Source organism: Megascapheus bottae, chromosome 5 (genome assembly GCF_031878675.1).
Source record: "Megascapheus bottae isolate mThoBot1 chromosome 5, mThoBot2.hap1, whole genome shotgun sequence".
Lineage (NCBI taxonomy): Eukaryota > Metazoa > Chordata > Mammalia > Rodentia > Geomyidae > Megascapheus > Megascapheus bottae.
Genome location: NC_143513.1, coordinates 39,074,203 through 39,093,433, shown reverse-complemented (window position 1 = coordinate 39,093,433; position 19,231 = coordinate 39,074,203). Strand labels below are relative to the sequence as shown.

Sequence of the window (19,231 nt, the reverse complement as noted above, 5' to 3'; positions counted from 1 at the left end):
TAGAGTGTTAGAAATGTACATGGAGGTGGGGGGGGTAGAGAGTACTGGGGGCTTGAACTCACAGCCTCTTACTCCCAAATGGGGGAACGGTTCAAGAGGTGGAGTGTTAGCCTGGAGCAAAAGAGGCTCTGGGGCTGCACCCAGGCCTTAAATTCAAGCCCCAGAACCTGTGCGCGGGCACACACACACACACACACACACACACACACAGCACACACCACACACACACACAAACACACACACCACACACCACACATACACACCACACACAACACACACAACACACACACACCACACACACACAAACACACACACCACACACACACCACACACACCACACACACACACCACACACATAGCACACACACAAACACACCACACACAGACCACACACACCACACACCTACACACACACACACCACACACACACACCACACACACACACACACCACACACACACACCACACAGACACACACACCACACAGACACACACACCACACACCACACACACACACACCACACAGACACACACACCACACACCTACACACACACACACCACACACACCACACACACACCACACACCACACACCTACACACCACACACACCACACACCACACACACACCACACACACACACACACCACACACACACCACACACACCACACACCTACACACACACACACCACACACACCACACACACACCACACACACACACCACACACACACACACCACACACACACACCACACACACCACACCACACACACCACACACACACCACACAGACACACACACACCACACACACCACACACCTACACACACACACACACCACAGACACCACACACCACACACACACCACACAGACACACACACACCACACACACCACACACACCACACACACCACACACCTACACACACACCACACACCACACACACACCACACACACACGCACACCACACACACACCACACACACCACACACCTACACACACACACACACCACAGACACCACACACCACACACACACACCACACAGACACACACACACCACACACACCACACACACCACACACCTACACACACACCACACACCACACACACACACACCACACACACACGCACACCACACACACACCACACACACCACACACCTACACACACACACACCACAGACACCACACACCACACACACACACCACACAGACACACACACACCACACACACCATACACCTACACACACACACACCACAGACACCACACACCACACACACACCACACAGACACACACACACCACACACCACACACACACACCACACACACACGCACACCACACACACACGCACACCACACACACACACGCACACACACACACACTATACACTGTGCTGCACTGTCCCCTCGCGGCCACAAGGTGGGGCCCGCCTTCTTTCCCGGAGCTTCCGGTCATGACCCCGGAAACACATGTGCGCGTGGTCTTTAGCTGTGATGGCGGCGGTCTCAGCCCGAACATTGCTATTGCCAGCGGCGCGGCGGCGGCTGTGGGGTTTCGCCGAGAAGTTCCTGGTCCGGGATGCCGCCGGGCAGGTGAGCTTCGATCCGCTCGTCTGCGCGCCCAGCCGGGCGGTGCTGGGCGAGGCGGCCCCCGCCGGAGCCGGGGGCCGGGGGTCGTTGTGAGACCCGGTGGGGAGGGGGAGTTCCCAGGCCGGGGTCATTCCCACGAGGGCCTTCCGACCCTATGACGTCATGGCTGCCGATCCGCCCGCCTTCCCCTTGGTGAACGTCAAGTGCTGCTTCTCCGAGGTTTCTCCCGGAGCAGCGGGTAAGTATTGCTTACGGACATGTTGCCAACTCTGGGAGATGGGTGAGTTGAGAGAACGATTTCTTAGGCTGGGCAGAAGAGCTCGATCCCAGTGGAACCCAAGTTGAGAAAGAAGCAGCAGGGTTTTTTGTTGTTGTTGTTGTTGTTGTTGGTTTTGTCTTCCCTCTTGTGGTTGTTGCTGGAAATGGCCACCTTCAGCCATTGTCCACAAAGGGCATCTTCCAGTCTCTTGTCACGCTGGTTTGGTTTTCTGGTATTACATATCAGAATAGTAAGGCTTATTGCTTTTCTTCTGCCTCAACCAGTCATCGTATTTCGGAGCGAACAGACTAAGAAGTACACAGGCTGCTACCCAGGTTGTTCTGAATGTTCCTGAAACACGGGTGACATGCTTGGAAAACGGACTTAGAGTGGCCTCTGAAGATTCTGGGCTGTCAACATGCACGGTAAGTGACTCAGGAAACCTGATTTGAGTGCTGCTGCCTTCAGTTAGGAGAAAGTAAACTCGACCTTTTTAGCCCATTAGTTGGTGGGCGGGGATTATCTTAACTTGACAAATTTCTCTGAACCTTATAGTTACATTTTTATATCATATGGAAGTGATCTGTTTCTCATAGATTTATTGTTAGTAGTATTGATGATAGAGAGCTATATTTGCTGGGATATTCTGTGCCAGATGTTTTACATCTATTGTCTCTTTTTTTAGAGTTCTTTTCTAGTAAGCATCTCACCTGTCTTATAGATGAAGAAACACATTCAGGGAAATTAAATGTTTTTTTTTTGTACAAGGTTATGCAGGTAATATGAAGCTTTGCGCCTGAGTTTTCCAGCAGACTCTCATGTTATTTTTATCACAGTTAAAAGGCTGTAGTTAAAAGGTCCTGGCTGTTATCACCCAGGACCTGAGTTCAAACCCTAGTTCATACACACACACACACACACACACACACACACACACACACACACACACAGAATCTTAAATCATTAGTGAAACTTAGATCTCAGTTCATTGGAATGAACTGCCAGCTAATTCAGTTTGCTCTCGTCAAGAAAACTTTAGTGGTAAGACAAAAAGCATTTGTCAAGAAAAAGAAAGAGGGACTGGGAGTTTGGCCTAGTGGTAGAGTGCTTGCCTTGCATGCATGAAGACCTGGGTTCAATTCCTCGGTACCACATACATAGAAAAAAGCTGGAAGTGGTGCTGAGGCTCAAGTGGTAGAGCTCTAGCCTTGAGAAAGTCCAAGGACAGTGCTCAGGCCCTGAGCTGAAGCCCAAGACTGGCAAAAAAAAAAAAGAAAAGAAAAAGAAAGAGACTACTGGAAGTTGTTCCTTTATCTTCTCCCCTAAAAAAGAAAATTGTTTTAATTATTCTTTGATTGTATTAAGGTTGGGCTGTGGATTGATGCTGGAAGTCGCTATGAAAATGAGAAGAATAATGGAACAGCTCACTTTCTGGAGCATATGGCTTTTAAGGTAGCTTGCAAGATTTATTTATTATTATTTATTTATTTTTGTGGGGCTTGAACTAGGCCTGGGTGCTGTCCCTGAGCTCTTCAGCTCAAAGAGTCTCAGGTCCTTTTGTGCATGGGCTGGCTTTGAACCTTGATTCTCAGATCTCAACCTCCTAAGTAGCTAGGATTACAGGTGTGAGCCACCATGCCCTGCTTTTTATTATTATTTACAAAAAAAAATTCTCTTTAAAAGGTAGTAAGCACAAAAGTGCTTTAAAGGCCAGGACTACTTCATTAGTATGCCATGTTTTATTTTTCCACAGTATCTTGAATCATTACTGTTAGCTGCTTTGTAAAAGCAGGTTAATATATTGAACCTTAATATATTTTGTAAACCAAACTTGTCCATGCCACAAAACTGACATTGGCTTCTGTCCTCCATGTTCGTTATCTGAAGTGTTTGGAATAGACAAATAATTTGGTTTTCTTTTATTTCAAGGGCACCAAAAAGAGATCCCAATTAGACCTGGAACTTGAGATTGAAAATATGGGTGCTCATCTTAATGCTTATACCTCCCGCGAGCAGACTGTATATTATGCCAAAGCATTCTCTAAAGATTTGCCAAGAGGTATTATTATGTTACACATAGTGTACTTTTCAGAAATAATTTTGTACTCTTGTTATACTTGTAACAGTGATCTGGAAATGTGAAAAAAATGAACTAAACTCTGAGGGGTAACTCTTCTTAATTCCATTTCCCAATTTAACAGTGACAGGGGTACTGGAGTTGGACCTCAGGGCTTTGTGCTCACTGGGCGAGCCTGTACCACTTGAGCTATATCTGCAGCTCACCCAAAGTTTTTTCCCAGTGTAATCCTAGACTTTTGGTCTACCTCTGATGATTATGTACACAACAACTAGATCCTGAAATGGTTGGTGTAAACAGTTAGTAGTAGTCAGAGGACAAAAACAGCAAGTACAAATCTAGAATTATGAAGTGTGGCATGCCACAGAGCACCTCAGCACCATTTCCAATTCTTTGGTAGTTTATTGGAGATAAAAGAGTCACAGATTGTCCTGATTGGGTTGGCTTTGAACCACAATCTACAAATCTCAGCCTCTAAGTAGCTAGGATTACAAGCAGTACCTGGCTCTATTTCACATTTTTTAATACTTTTAACCTACATCAAATATCTGAAAAGGTTTTCTTCCTAAGCAAATCATTTAGTCAGTAGTGAATAATACTCAATATCATAGTTCTAATGTTGGTTTAAGAAAGATTTAATAGAAAGATTAAGATTCATGTTTCTTGTGCTTTCATTCCAATTAGCTGTAGAAATTCTTGCTGATATAATACAGAACAGCACATTGGGAGAAGCAGAGATTGAACGTGAGCGTGGAGTAATCCTTAGAGAGATGCAAGAAGTTGAAACCAATTTACAAGAAGTTGTTTTTGATTATCTTCATGCCACAGCTTATCAAAATACTGCACTTGGACGGACAATTTTGGGACCAACAGAAAATATCAAGTAGGTATAATTCTCACAATAAAAAAAAATGACATTTACAAATGGTTTTTCAAAAAATTTCCCTCACCCTAAAAATATGCATAGAATTGTAGTTGGCTGCACTTGAAGTTTATGTAATTCCTAGGTTTCAGATTCATCACTTTTAGAATTAGAAAGTTTCAAATCTGTCTTACTGAATATAAAAGAGATGAAGTTCTTTGCTACATACAGCCTGCATCCTATTTCTTTTTGTTATAATACTTTTAATAACTTGTTTGGTTTTAGGTATATTATGTAATAATGCATACTTTCTGATAGCCTTAAAATTGCTTTACTTCATTTACAGATCTATAAATCGTAAGGACTTAGTGGATTATATAACTACACATTATAAGGGACCGAGAATAGTGCTTGCTGCTGCTGGAGGTTAGTTAATTTTTTCTAAGTGTTTAAACATGTGATGATGATGTACGTCTAAAGTTTTTATTTCCAGAGCAAACTATTTTGATTGTGTTATGCTCAGGGAATATGGAAGGCTGGAACCATGTCTTCTTTTAGTAGATTTTTATTTATAGAAAAACTTATAAGAACCATTCAATACTTAATTGTACACACATAGTGGAATTGACTTACAGGGCCTAATGAGTGAACTGTAGAGTTTTACTGAGAGGTTAGTGTTGTATAATTAGGGAATCTCTTGAGATTTTACATTATTTCTTGAGAACATGGAATGGGTGTGTTCATTCTTTCATGAGTTGTCATCTACTCAATAGATCTATTAACCACAGGAAGTACATAGGGAGCTATAGGCATGTATTGTGAATCCAAGCACTCAGAGGATATCAGATTTCCTTGGGCCCACGTTTGAAGCTTGTGAATGAAAGGAAATGTTTCAGATTCTGCCAGTTTCCTAATAGCCTAAATTTAGGCAACCAGTATCTTCTAACTGATTTTCAGTTTTCTTTTTCTTATTTAGTATTAGAGCAGAGGTTTTTGGTTTTAGTTTTTTTTCCTTTCTTTTTGCCAATCCTGGGGCTTGAACTCAGGGCCTGAGCACTGTCCTTGGGCTTTTTTTCCCCTCAAGGCTAGAGCTCTTGTATATAGCTTTTTTTTGAGTGAGATGGACTCCATTTGTATTCTTTCCTACTTTAAAAAATAAATTACTGAAATTTGCTTTAAAAAATAACTTACTGAATTTGCTTTACTAGGTTACTTCAACTTCTTGTCATATTGTTATGGTTCTAGATAAGAGCGATTGCTTATCTTTATCTGTGAATACATTGGTATATTGCTGCATTTTTATAGAATGGGAAAACCATGCAACCCAAATTTTAATACCAAGAAAACAAGGATGCTCTGCACAAATAGTTTATGTAAGGAACATCATGTATCACCTAGAGCTTATTATAAGGCAGTGTGACCAGCTTGTTGTTTGATTTAGATGGTATTGCTATTACATACATATGAAAATGTTTTTGTTCAATTTAGGTGTTTCTCATGATGAACTGCTTGAGTTAGCAAAGTTTCATTTTGGTGACTCTTTGTGCACACAGAAAGGAAATATACCAGCCCTGCCTCCCTGCAAGTTCACAGGAAGTGAGGTAGGGCAAACCTCCTAGTTAGAAGTTAGCCTTCTAGGTATATTGCTACATTTACAAATGAGTGTACAAAATGTATATATTTCTAATTGTGTTACATTTAAAAGAAGCATATGAAATGTGTATATATTTTTTAACGTGTATATTTTTAATAGGTAATGTGGAAGAAGTTTCTAAACTGAAACAGAAAGGAAAAGGGACAGACTTCTGTTCTTAACTATTTTATATTACCTGCCTGCTTATCTTTTCTGAAGAAGGAAGGTTTTAAAAGCAATGTTATAATTTGGTGCCTCTGTGCTTTTTCTTTGGCATTCTTTTATGTATATATGGCAAGTTATAAAAGTAACCTTATAATTAAAACTCCAGATTTTGACTTTCACATTTTAGTTTGCTCTTGGCTGAGTTCTCACAGTACAGTTGTGAAGGTCGCTGTTGAGCAAGAACTTGAATATCTATTGCATATCAACTGTAGCATTAAGGTCCAAGCCTAGTTTTCCATGAAAAGAGATCTGACTCAGGCAGCTACAAAGAACTCTCCTAATAGCAATGGCAGTACAAAAATAAATCAGATAGAAAAATTCAGGTTAACAGTAGTTTTTGCTAATTTAAAAAAATGCAACCCCGGGCCAGTTTGGCCTAGTAGTAGAGTGCTTGCCTAGCATACACGAAGACCCAGGTTCAGTCCCTCGGTACCACATACATAGCAAAAAAGCTGCAAGTGGTGCTGAGGCTCAAGTGGTATAGCTCTAGCCTTGAGAAAGTCCAAGGATAGTACTCAGGCCCTGAGCTTAAGCCCAGGACTGGCCAAAAAAAAAAAAAAAGCAACCAAGACCAAAGGAACAAAAGCCACATGGGTCTCCTTGATATGTGGATATTAGATTCAAACAGTACAAGAGTGATGACTCAATACTTGGGTACCGAAGGCCATTGACACGGTCTTGGAGATATAACTACATAGACATAAAAATCTATGATGGGATATACATTCTATAATGTTATATAGATCGATATGTATCTATGACAAACTCTCAGCTTAATTTTAATTATGTTCTAAAATTTATGTGCCAGTGATTACATAGATTCCCTTCTTGAATACTTGCTTGTTCAACATGACACTTGAAATATGATTTAAAAAAAATCAGTTAATAAAATTGTTTAAAAGAAATTGAAAAAAAACTTTGAAAGATTTTTAAAAATGCAATCCCATGTGTGTGGTGATGTAATATTTAATTTGGAGACCTTTTGGTGAATGTAATCATTCCATAACTCCTGAAATTCTTCCAAATTACACGGCAGAATAGGCCTGATAGGCTTTTTTAAAAAGAGCAGCCATGGTGAGCATTTTAACTTAGATATTAATAGCACTGATGAGTCTGTTAATAAGCATGTTATACAGTTGCACTTAACTACTGTTTCTTTTGTTCTGAACTTAGATTCGAGTGAGGGATGATAAGATGCCTTTAGCACATCTAGCAATAGCGGTTGAAGCTGTTGGTTGGGCACATCCCGACACAATCTGTCTCATGGTTGCAAACACATTGATTGGCAACTGGGATCGCTCTTTTGGTGGAGGAATGGTAATTGATTTTAAAAGTTACTTTTCTGTGAGTGCGCACGCGTGTATGAGTACACTGGTCCAGGGGCTTGAACTCAGGGCCAGAGTTTCCTAAGCTAGTTTGTTCCAGGTTAGGGCTCTACCATGTGATCCATAGCACCATGTCCAGATTTTTGGTAGTTAATTGGAGATAAGAGTCTCATAGACTATCTTGCTCAGGCTGGCTTTGAACCATGATACTCAAATCTTAACCTTAGTATTAGCTAGGATTGCAGGTATGAGCCACCAGCACTCCACAAAAGTAACTTTTCTTAAGAAATCAGTTTTCCAAAACATAATTTTTTATACTTTATACAATCTTTATGTGCCATTTGAAATGACAAAATGGAGATTTGTATTATAACTATTTGGGGGATTGAGTAGGGGATTGGTCATGGTGTTTGAACTCGGCCTGGGTGTTGTCCCTGAGCTTTTGCACAAGGCTGGCACAGTGGTTCCAAGTTTAGCAGGATCTTACAACTTTAAAAACATATGAAGTGAAAATAAAGCAAACAGTAAATTATAGAAAATTTAAATAAAGGAAATTCTTGATACTGTGCTGTTTTTAGAGCTCCTGTGCTGTTTTTAGAGCTCTTCTGTAAGTGAAAATTCAAAATATAGACTTGCATGAAAGATGACTTGAAAGTGTATGGTATCTTAGTCTTTATAGCCAGCATAATTTTAAACCCTTAAACATTTGTAACTAAAAGTTCTAATGGGTTAATAATAACTGCAGTGGATTTTTGTAAGTAGGTATAGCTATTCCATTGTTGCTTTTATATTACGTACTGAGCAGTTCAGCATCCTTTTTTAAATTGAAGTTTAAACCATCTGGTTTATTTAGCCATCTAGGGAATTCCCTAGTTGCCATGTATCTCATTTTTCATTATATAAATCTGCGATTTTTGTTTTCTTGCAGAATTTATCTAGCAAGCTGGCCCAGCTCACTTGTCATGGTAATCTCTGCCACAGCTTCCAGTCTTTCAATACTTCCTACACCGATACAGGACTATGGGGACTCTATATGGTTTGTGAACCAGCAACGGTTGCAGACATGCTACACGTTGTTCAAAAGGAATGGTGAGAAATAAGTAGTCTAAATCTTAGGCCAATTTCCTCATAACTTTAGCTTCCGAAGCAGGGCTAGTAATTATGAATGTTTTTAAAGATAGGCATTTAAAAAAAAATAAACCTTGCATGAAGCTATTATGTTTGTACTACAGAAAGGCCCTCATCTTATAAAGAACCAAAAAGCTCAAGAGGTAGAACACTGGCCTTGAGCACAAAGGGCTCACAGACAGTGCCCAGGACCTGAATCTAAGCCTAGGACCGGCAAAAAAGGAATATCTTCTCTCCTTTTGGTGTGGGATCTCAGGGGCTGGGTCCTGTCCTTGAGGCTTTTTCCCCCCAAGGTTAGTGTTCTACCGCACTACCATAGCACCACCTTCAACTTTTTGGTAGTTAAATGGAGACAGAGACGTGCAGATTTTTCTGCCCAGACTGCTTTGAACTGTGATCCTCAGATCTTAGCCTCCCAAGCATCTAGAATTACAGGTTCAAACGAACCACCAGTGTCTGTTGGTCCACTATTCTTAGAGGCTAGATGACCACATTAAAAAACAAAATGAGCATTTAGCACTATGATCTGTTTTATGTTGTATCATTTCTGTTTAAGGCATTAACTTATAGATTACAGGACATTTTCCAACTATTTTATAATACTAACTTTAAAATGCTTTTTAGGATGCGACTCTGTACAAGTGTCACTGAGACTGAAGTTGCACGAGCCAAAAATCTTCTGAAAACAAACATGCTGTTACAGCTTGATGGTAAGAATAAAGACTTAGGTGGTTGCCTAGCATACCTAGCACTACAACAAAGCTTAACTTTACCATCTTCGTATATTTGATCTATATTCAAACTCTTAGTTTACCACTTTCTTTAACAGGCTCAACTCCAATTTGTGAAGATATTGGTAGGCAGATGTTATGCTATAATAGAAGAATTCCTATCCCGGAACTTGAAGCAAGAATTGATGTAAGTAGCCCTTACATTCATACTACTGAGTCTTGTTAACACAAGGTCTTTGTTAGAGAAGCTAAAAATACTCTTTAGTTTCTAAAAAAGTTCCAAATATAGAATGTTAATGATAGCTTTTCTATTTCAGGCTGTGAATGCTGAGACAGTTCGAGAAATATGTACCAAATATATTTGTAGCAAAAGTCCAGCTATTGCCGCTGTTGGTAAGCCACGTTACTTTACTCTTGTACACAAAGTTGGCATGTACTTTTCTTTCAAGTCAGTTTTAATTGTCTTATTTTTCAATTGCAGGTCCTATTGAGCAACTACCAGACTTTAACCAGATTTGCAGTAACATGCGCTGGCTTCAAAATTAAAACGCTAGTAACCAAATAGCCCCAACAAAACTATAAGACCTGCAGGTTTTACACTGTCACTCCCTAACAGGAAAAATAAAAATGTACTTGGGAGTTTCAGTTACGGATTGTGTCATATTTTCAAAGGATTTGACTGCCAACCAGATGACCATTTTGTATGAGTGGTATTTGTGTGAAGAAAATATTGGGAAGCAGCACACAACCGTCCACAGTATTTTCAGTTTTATTATAAAAATGAACACACAACAAAGATTGTCATTATGTCATTTCTTGGCTCTACTTGCATTTAGCACTTGTTCTTGAGCAGCTTTCTTTGCTTTAACCATTTCAACGAGTTCCTAAGAGGGAGAAAGGTTTAAATTAAGAAGCTGTCAATTTTTAAATGGACATAATCCAATGTTTGCTATTACTATGTTAATAAACTAATGTTAATTCAACGATGAATCTTTTAGAATATAATAGTACTCTAAGTGTAACAGTTTGGTGATTACTGATCACTTCTCTATTTTAAACCATTTAACTACTGTGAGTAGCCACTGAACTAGTAGGCAGACAAAATACTAACTATATTGTAAGTTATAATTTAAATGATAATGGAATCTATAAATGCTAAAAAACCTTGTATCGTTTCATGCAGTCCTTCTTTGTTCTTCCAGGAACTGCTTCTGCAATTTTTTCCCATCTTTCAGGGGTATTTACTGGGTATGTTTTCAAAGCTTGTTCCAGAAGCTTCTGTTCTTCTGTTGTCCAAGGGGTGAAATCTATACATGGACCTGTTTAGTAAAAGTATTTATTTGAAAAATTTGGTAGTTAGAAAGCTGTATTTGAACACTTTCCCAGGTGAGTTTTTTGGTGCATAAGTATTTTGCTATGTACTCATTCTAATCTGCCATGTGTAATTTGGAGCAACAGGTGAGAAAAACATAAGTGGGTTAAAAAGAAAACCAATTTTCCCCTCCTTGAAAATTATTATTCTTGAGGGCCTTTTAAACACAATATAATGGAAAATATCTTCTTTACTCAACAAACATGAAGACACTTAAAAGCTGGGCTTGGTGATGCACACCCGTAGTCCCAGCTACATGTAAAGCTGAGAATTACTTGACCTGTGAGTTCAGAGACAAATCAGGATTTCTGATGGTTCCTTACAAGATAGAGGAAGGAGTTGTCTCACAGAAAAATTTTTACTGTAATTCCCAAGTACCCTTTTGCTAAATTTGTTGTCTAACACATTTGCTAAAATCTGTGGAGTCAATGTTGTTTTGATTTTTGTTTTGTTTGGTGGGTCATGGAGTTTGAACTCAGCCTGGGTGCTGTCCCTGAGCTCTTCAGCTCAAGGCTACCTCCCTACTCTTGAGCCAAGCTCCACTTCCCATTTTCGGGGGGTAAACTAGAGATAAGAGTCTCAGGTCCTTTTGCACCTGGGCTGGTTTTGAACCTTGATCCTCAGATGTCAGCCTCCTGAGTAGCTAGGATTACAGGCATGAACCACCACGCCTGGCTTTGTGGAGTCAATGTTTGGAGTCAATGTTTATTAAAACAGTCCTTCAGGGCCAGAAGTTAGTCTAGCATACACAGAAGACCTGGGTTCGACTCCTTGGTACCACATACATAGAAAAAAGCGGGATGTAGTGCTGTGGCTCAAGTGATAGAGCTCTAGCCTTGAGAAAGTACAAGGACTGTGCTCAGGCACTATATAACTTAACATTCTGATTACTGCTTGAAATCATATTCAGTGAAACTGAGTTTTGGTCTCCTAGTTGAAAAAGAAAAACAGGACTCCTAACAGAGCAGAAGACGTGTTATCTAGTCTAGGCTGTTAAAGCATTCTCCTGTTTGTTTCCTTGGTGCAGTACTTGCTGGCCTCTTGGCCAAGATCCTACTTAAATGTATTCTGCACAGGTGGGATTAAAGCAATGACTACTATACCTAGCTTGTTGAGATTTGTCAGGACTGGCTTCTCCTGATCTCTATCTGCTAAGTAGCAACTGTCTTTGAAGCTTTTTTGAAGGTATTCTTTTAATTCCATGAAGACCTTAGATGAATGTCCTTTTAGTGGTCAAAAGCATGCCTTAAATTTTTAGTTGGCTAAATTCCTCTTGAAAAATAAAAAAGAAAGGTACAGAAGTATGCCAGGTGCCAGTGGCTCACACCTGTAATACTAATTATCCAGGAGGCTAGAGTCAGAGAACTACAGTTTAAAAGCAAGCAGAGAGAGAACAAGTTCAAGCTCTAGTACTAGTGGGGGGAGAAGGGGATGTGACATCCAATTATTTTCTGTTCTCCAATAATTTCACAGTGTCAAAACAAAGCAGTGCTGCAAAATTCCTGTGAGATAGCTATATAATGAGTGCTTATCTAGCAGAAGCAATGCCCAGGGTTGAATCATCAGCACAGTATAAATAAATTTTGGTGAACAACTATAGTGCATCTCTCAAAATTAAAAAATTAACTAGATAAGGTACTGCAATATATTCAACTGTCTAAATGGGATTTTTCATAGTATCTATTTCTCTTAAGGAATCTGAATAGAAAAATTACAATTCAAGTAATAGTAATTTGTCACCTTCTTTAAAAACAACCAACAGCCCCCCTCCCCCACTAACTTTACATCTTCTAAGTTTCTAAACTTTTATTCTTAACTTACACCCCAGGTCTGGTGTATATTCAAAAAGCCTGCAACCATGGCTCACAACTTAAGAGAAACAGAAATTTACCTTCAAATCGTTCTGAAGGTGTTGCATTGTCTGCCTGGGGTACTACTCCGTGTTCTTTTTTAAATTTATCAAATGCCTTTTTGTTTATGTCATCTTTTTGATGAGGATCTGAAAAGCAAAAAAATTTAACGTAAGCATTATCTTTAGTCTCATGCAAATTATTAAAGATATACATCCATTTTTTTAAATGTAACTTACCAAGTTTTTGGAGACTCTTTGCTTTGCTAATCACATCTTTGGCAGTTCTTTTGACACCAGATGAAGAATGTATGTTCATGTAATTTGCAATAACCTCCCATCTAGAGCAATTGGTATAAAAGTTCAATATTATTAAGGAAAAAATCCACGTTTACAGTGGATATAATATATAATCCTATAAAGAAGGATTATAAAATCTATAGACTGAACTTCAAATTGGCTTCTATTTCCTGGGTTCTTGCTTTTTTTTGGTCAGATGTGCTTCAACCCACAACCTGGGTTGAAGGTATGTTGGGCCTCGGTGCTGTCCCTGAACTCTTCAGCTTAAGGCTAGCACTCTACCACTTGAGTCACAGCACCGCTTCTGGTTTTCTGGTGGTTAACTGGAGATAAGAGTCTTACGTAACTTAGTGCCCCGGCTGGCTTTGAACTGTGATCCTCAGATCTCAGCCTCCTGAGTAACTGGGATTACAGGCATGAGCCACCAGTGCCAGATTCAGTTCTTGTTTTTTTTTTTTAATGTTGTTTCTTTTCTTTCTTTGTTTTTGGAAAGATTTTATTAACACTGATTTTTACATCCTATTTCAAATGTCATGTTTAACAAGTATTCAAGAAGGGAATCTATGCAATAACTGGCACATAGATTTTAGAACATAATTAAAATTAAGCTGAGGGTTTTGTATGTCATAGATGCATATTAACTTATATAACATTATGTCTATTATGTCTATAGAGTATATACCCCATCATAGATTTTTATGTCTATGTAGTTCATTTTTTTTAAATGTTTAAATCAACTATAATCCTAGTTTTTAAGTTTAAGTATAGACTCTATACAAATCAAAAAGAATAAAGCCACACATTTGTGTACACCACCAATTTAACACTTATTTAAGAAACTGAAAGCACTGCCTTTTCTCATGCACAGAATGAAGATGGTTGGATCTCTGAGGCTTCTTTGTGAGTAGTTTCTAAATCTAGACTGTGAAGTAAGCTCTGATTCAAGATGGGAAGCACCAAAGGACAAACAGGCAAAGGAAAACCAAACCTCTGGACACAAAGCCCAGTCCCTGGCACAAGCCATGATAGAATAAACCAACAACAGCTCTCAACACTTAGTTTCATAATCTTCAGGTTCCAGAGAAATGGAAGAAGCATTTTGCTGTGTATATGTGTATGTATTGGTATAATGGGTAAGACTAGCAAGTTTTATTTTTTTCCACTACTACACAGGTTGGCCTTTCTAGGCAGAAGCTTTGTCTCTGAGTTTGTGTGATAACTAACGCTTGAAAGTTCTGGCTACATCATCTCCGGGCTCCAGTATGTGTTTTAAAGTTTCATGAAAGCCAATACCTTGAATTTGTTCCAGCAGGGAAGAGATTCACAGCTTTAATTAGTAACTGCAGATCATCTTCTGACCAGTTTTTACTGCCACTCCCACTTCCGCCAGTTGATTTCTCTGCATTCTTACACGCTTGACGCATCCGTGCCTCAGCTTCTTCTTTCTCTTTTCTAATTTGCTCATTTATTTCTTCTATCTTCATAAATATTACAGGTAAGCCAGGGTCATTCAAGAATCTTGCTACTCTATACTTTGTTTATTGCTGAGACTTTGTAGTTTCAGCTCCTAAAGTTATCCTCACAACTATATACTATTTCTTAGGTGAAGTCCCACACCTACATCAGCTTTTCCTTACTCTGCCTTACAGGCTGCATAGATGTGCTGCCTACAAACTTGACTAACACTCAAGAGATTTGCTACAAAAAGGAAAAAGTGATATAGGACAGTGACTGCTATTTTACCTTTAAGTGCAACCTTCTATTTGTAGCTTATGAATATAAGCTGACCACTAGAAAAGAACATCCAACCAAGGGCTTCCTGGAAATAAAAGGGATATCTGCAAAAGTTTCCAGAGCTGTAGCTCGTACCTGTAAACCATAGCTACTCATACGAAAACTTTTGCATGGCCTTGATACTTCTGTCAATTGCTATCTTTGTCTCGTTTCTCCTCTTTAATTCCTTAGCTGTAGTCATCAATTCCTGTAATTGTAAAGTTGAATCCCAATCTCCCATAATCTGGAGCCTGTAACAAGTTACTTTAAATCCACCTGTTGCATTTTTCTCGTGGTGACATAATAAACACAATGCAGACCCTTCTGCTAAAAGATTTTTCAGTAATGGAAATTGTCCCACTAGTATTAAAATCCTACTTAATTTTTATCCTTAACCCAACTTTATTTCCTAGTTATACTCACTATAATTTCCTCCTATTTTATAGGTCACATGATTTCCTGACCTTCATTTTAGCAAAGTCCCCAGGCCTATTTTGATTTTGTTCAAGCCTTTTCAGCGTAACTGCTCACAAGCTCCTCTGTAGCAGCACTAGTACTGGGCATTTTTCCAAAAGCACTTACATATATGCATATATTTATGTGTATATATATATATATATACATATATACAGTGCAATACTTATTGAGCTGAAATCAATTCCTGGTTCTGCCTGATTCCTCATCTGGAAATAAAGGTACAGACTAAACAGAACAAAGACCTGGATCTAAATGTTATCCTATAAATATACTAGAAGAATTGTTCAAATAATCACTATAAAAACAATGACCTATGAAATCACAAATCAAACACTATTTATGGTTTAAAAAATAGGTTTAACCAATTTAAATCAACAGCACTTAGTATAAACAATGCAAGATAAAAAGAAAATACTCTTTTGCCCTTAGTAATAATCTATACATAAGGTAAAAAAAAAGATAAAACACTTAAATGCTTCATGTAAGGAGAAATTCTGTGTCCTCTTACCTGTTTTTCCAGTGCAGCCTTTCCTACTTCTTTTGTAGATGATGCAAGTGTTTCATTCAAGCACTGTAAGCTAAAGGAAAAAAAACAGATGAGGGCTGGAGGATGCAACTCAGTGGCAGAACCCTTGTCTAGTGTTCATGAAGCCCTTGGTTTGACTCCCCAAAACAAAAACAGAACAAAAGGAGTGTGGGATAAAACAAAATCCTGAACTGTGGGAACCTGTAAATGCTAAGCCATAAGGTCTAGCAGAGAATTGGAATGCCATTCTCTGATTCCTAGAAAGCTGGGAGTGGTCCAAATTGCTCTTAGCATTACAGAGACCAAGATTCTGCCCTAAAAGTGAGTTAATCAGAATCCAAACTTTCTTGGATCTTGGAGTCAGGTGAAGGCCTAAACAAAATGTGGTCCTTTGCTATCTACCTTCCCTTCCCTAAGATAAGGAAGTCACCTATCCAGAGATGGTATCACTAGTCTGTATTTGTAACTTCAAAGATTGAAAGATTGTTAACTTATAGCTGGGTGCGGTGGCTCACACCCGTAATCTTAGCTATTCAGGAGGCTGAGATCTGAGCATCGCGGTTCAAAGCTAGCCCCGACTTGGGCACTAAAGTTTGAGACTCTTATCTCCAATTAAGCACTAGAAAACCAGAAGTGGCACTGTGGCTCCAGGGGTATGGTGGTAGCCTTCAGCTAAAGAGCTCAGGGACAGCGCCCAGGCCCAGAGTTCAAGCCCTACGACTGACCCCCCCCCCCCCAAAAGAAAGAAAGAAAGAAAGAAAGAAAGAAAGAAAGAAAGAAAGAAAGAAAGAAAGATTGTTAACTCATTTCCTGCACATATTTCCCTGTTTGATAATAAATACCCTGTTAATGGGACTTTAGGCAGTCTGTTGCCCACAAGAGGCACAGGCCCCCTGGTGCTTCCTTCTCTGCAGTGTTCCTGGCTGTAGCTGGGAAAGGCGCCACTGCAACTTGCGACACTGAGCTGAAAAGAGCTTAACAATAGTTTCACAGATATACCTTGCTAATTCAAGCCGATCACAAAGTTTTTCCACTTCTTCCATCATTTTAACCCTCTCTGCCTCATTCTCTGAAAAGTGATTCCAGGTCTAGAAACACAAAATGCAAACACTTTCATCTTATATCTACTGACATTCATAAATACATCCACATATATAAACCACACAATTATAAAGCATGAGCCTGTGAGAGGCTTCTGAAGTGAATGTACACAATATCCTGTGGGTCATCAGATGTCTTCCCAGGGTTCTCCTACCAGGGTTCTCCTATACCAAGTGTTAGTAGTGGAGCAAAACAGAAAAGATGATTCAAAATGACTTGATATTATAATAGAAGTTAAAGAACTATCCAAGGATCCAAGAAAGTCTTCCTCTTTTCAATGTGCCTGTCTAGTGTGTGCTGAACAAATTATTAAGTTTAAGCATAAAACTACAAAAAAGAATAGGAGGCATTAGGGAAAAAACTGCCTTTGAAAAGACATATGAAGCCCTGACTAGGACCTGCCCTGTTCACTAAATCTCATTTCTCTGTGTGTCTGCATTGTCTCACACACTTTCTCATCTTTAATCCCAGATACATAATGCTGTACTATTTAAATCCTACTAGAAAAGAAGATTGCCTTTTGTGTGTATGGGTTGGTACTAGGGTTTGAACTCCTGGCCTCTGGCTTCCTTGACTATCTTTTTGGTATCATATTCTAGTACTCATTGTTAAGTGTTTGAAGTATATATATGTATATATACATATATATGTATATGTGTATATATATATACATATACTTGTTTTTCTATTAATCAGCAGATTTCTGAAGGCAAAGGACTGTATCATCTACACATTTGCAATAACATAATATATAGTAAATGCTCATCAAGTTATCTAATGAATAACTCATGCTAGAAAAAGGCAATACAACAAGGCTACCAAATGCTAAACTTTTATCCCATTTATGCATAATCTCTGAGTAACAATCAACTTTGCTAGTTCCTAACTGATCTTCTGAAATTTTATATCAGGTTTTCATTATATGCAGAACGTGACAAGAAGTGACAAGGGAATTGCATCATTTCTGAAAAGTAGGTATTATTTCAACTATATACAGGTGAGGAAAATGAGGCATCACAGTGTTGCAATAACCTCCTGAAGGCCCCACAGCTAGCAAGTGGTATGTAAATGACTTCAAGCCACACAACCTGCCATGAATCCATGCTTTTATTGCTTTTATACACTGCATCCTTCTGAAAGGAATCTTCCATCTAGGAAGTATAAAGTGATACTAAAATGCCTGCAGAGATAACCAAATCTGTTTCAAAGACTGTTGATGGGGCCAGCTTTTACAACAACTGAAGATTTCACATTGGCCTTCTAAATTTGCTAAACCAACTGTAAAAGTATATTATTGAGATAATCAAGGAGATGTAAATAATGAGCAACAGAATATTAACCATTTTACTTAGTAATGTCCTAATTGTATACCTGTTTAATTACAGTTGCATAGTATAATAAAAAAAATCTTTTTAAGATTAATTGGGAATTTGGTTAATTTTTTCCCAGCATTTGTTCAACCAGTCTGACATACCTTGCATGAGTTTCGAAGTTTTTGTCTTTCCTTTTTAATGGCTTTTTTCTGGATATCTTTTTCCTTCTTTGCCAGTAATGCTTGCTGTCTAACTTTCTCTTCTTCTTTCTCCTTAGCCAACCGAGCAGCTTCTAATTCAGCTTGTCTTTGCTTTAAAATTGGTAAGTAAAATCACTTTAATAAGAAAATTATAATTCGTAAATATTCTATAATCTTATTTTTAAAATTCAATATTAACAAATTAGAAAAAAGATGACACATCAAGTAAATGAAGTCTAGAATTGGGGAAGTTGTTAAGAGTTCTACATTTAGTAGAAAATTATAATATACATTATAATGAGACCAAACGGGGACCAAAACATGAAAAAGGGTGTCAATGTTTGTAAAGTAATGCACCTTCTATCTGGTGATTATAATGTAACCCTTCTATTAATTACAATAAAAAATAAATAATAACAAAAAATAACTAAAGAATTAAAGGAATTTTCACTATAAATTATACTAACCTGTCAGGATTGACTCAGAGTAA

The 19,231-nt window shown here is 38.7% G+C and overlaps 2 protein-coding genes across 4 annotated transcripts in view; one reads left to right on the top strand and one right to left on the bottom strand.

Moving 5' to 3' along the window:
• Positions 1-1,465: 1,465 nt before the first annotated feature.
• On the top strand, positions 1,466-10,475 carry Pmpcb (peptidase, mitochondrial processing subunit beta). 2 transcript variants are annotated; one of them, XM_090332929.1, is made up of 13 exons: positions 1,466-1,593; positions 2,134-2,274; positions 3,215-3,301; positions 3,779-3,908; positions 4,611-4,809; positions 5,135-5,214; positions 6,277-6,389; positions 7,820-7,963; positions 8,900-9,060; positions 9,724-9,809; positions 9,929-10,017; positions 10,148-10,223; positions 10,312-10,475. In XM_090332929.1, exons 1-13 carry the CDS (start codon positions 1,471-1,473, stop codon positions 10,374-10,376), a joined length of 1,494 nt encoding a protein of 497 aa, XP_090189055.1. In that variant the 5' UTR covers positions 1,466-1,470; the 3' UTR covers positions 10,377-10,475. The 2 variants fall into 2 exon arrangements, with proteins under 2 accessions (XP_090189055.1, XP_090189056.1); XM_090332930.1 differs by lacking the exon at positions 1,466-1,593 and adding an exon at positions 1,765-1,828.
• A 113-nt stretch (positions 10,476-10,588) lies between these two features.
• The window catches only part of Dnajc2 (DnaJ heat shock protein family (Hsp40) member C2), a 30,768-nt gene continuing 22,125 nt past the window's right edge, over positions 10,589-19,231 (bottom strand). For both annotated transcript variants that reach the window (XM_090332927.1, XM_090332928.1), the window contains 8 exons: positions 18,703-18,852; positions 17,127-17,215; positions 16,110-16,179; positions 14,645-14,829; positions 13,292-13,392; positions 13,094-13,201; positions 10,995-11,149; positions 10,589-10,714 (listed from right to left, as the gene is read on the bottom strand). In XM_090332927.1, the coding sequence (XP_090189053.1) occupies positions 10,640-10,714; positions 10,995-11,149; positions 13,094-13,201; positions 13,292-13,392; positions 14,645-14,829; positions 16,110-16,179; positions 17,127-17,215; positions 18,703-18,852 (933 nt within the window). In that variant the 3' untranslated portion in view covers positions 10,589-10,639. The remainder of the gene's footprint in view (positions 10,715-10,994; positions 11,150-13,093; positions 13,202-13,291; positions 13,393-14,644; positions 14,830-16,109; positions 16,180-17,126; positions 17,216-18,702; positions 18,853-19,231) is intronic.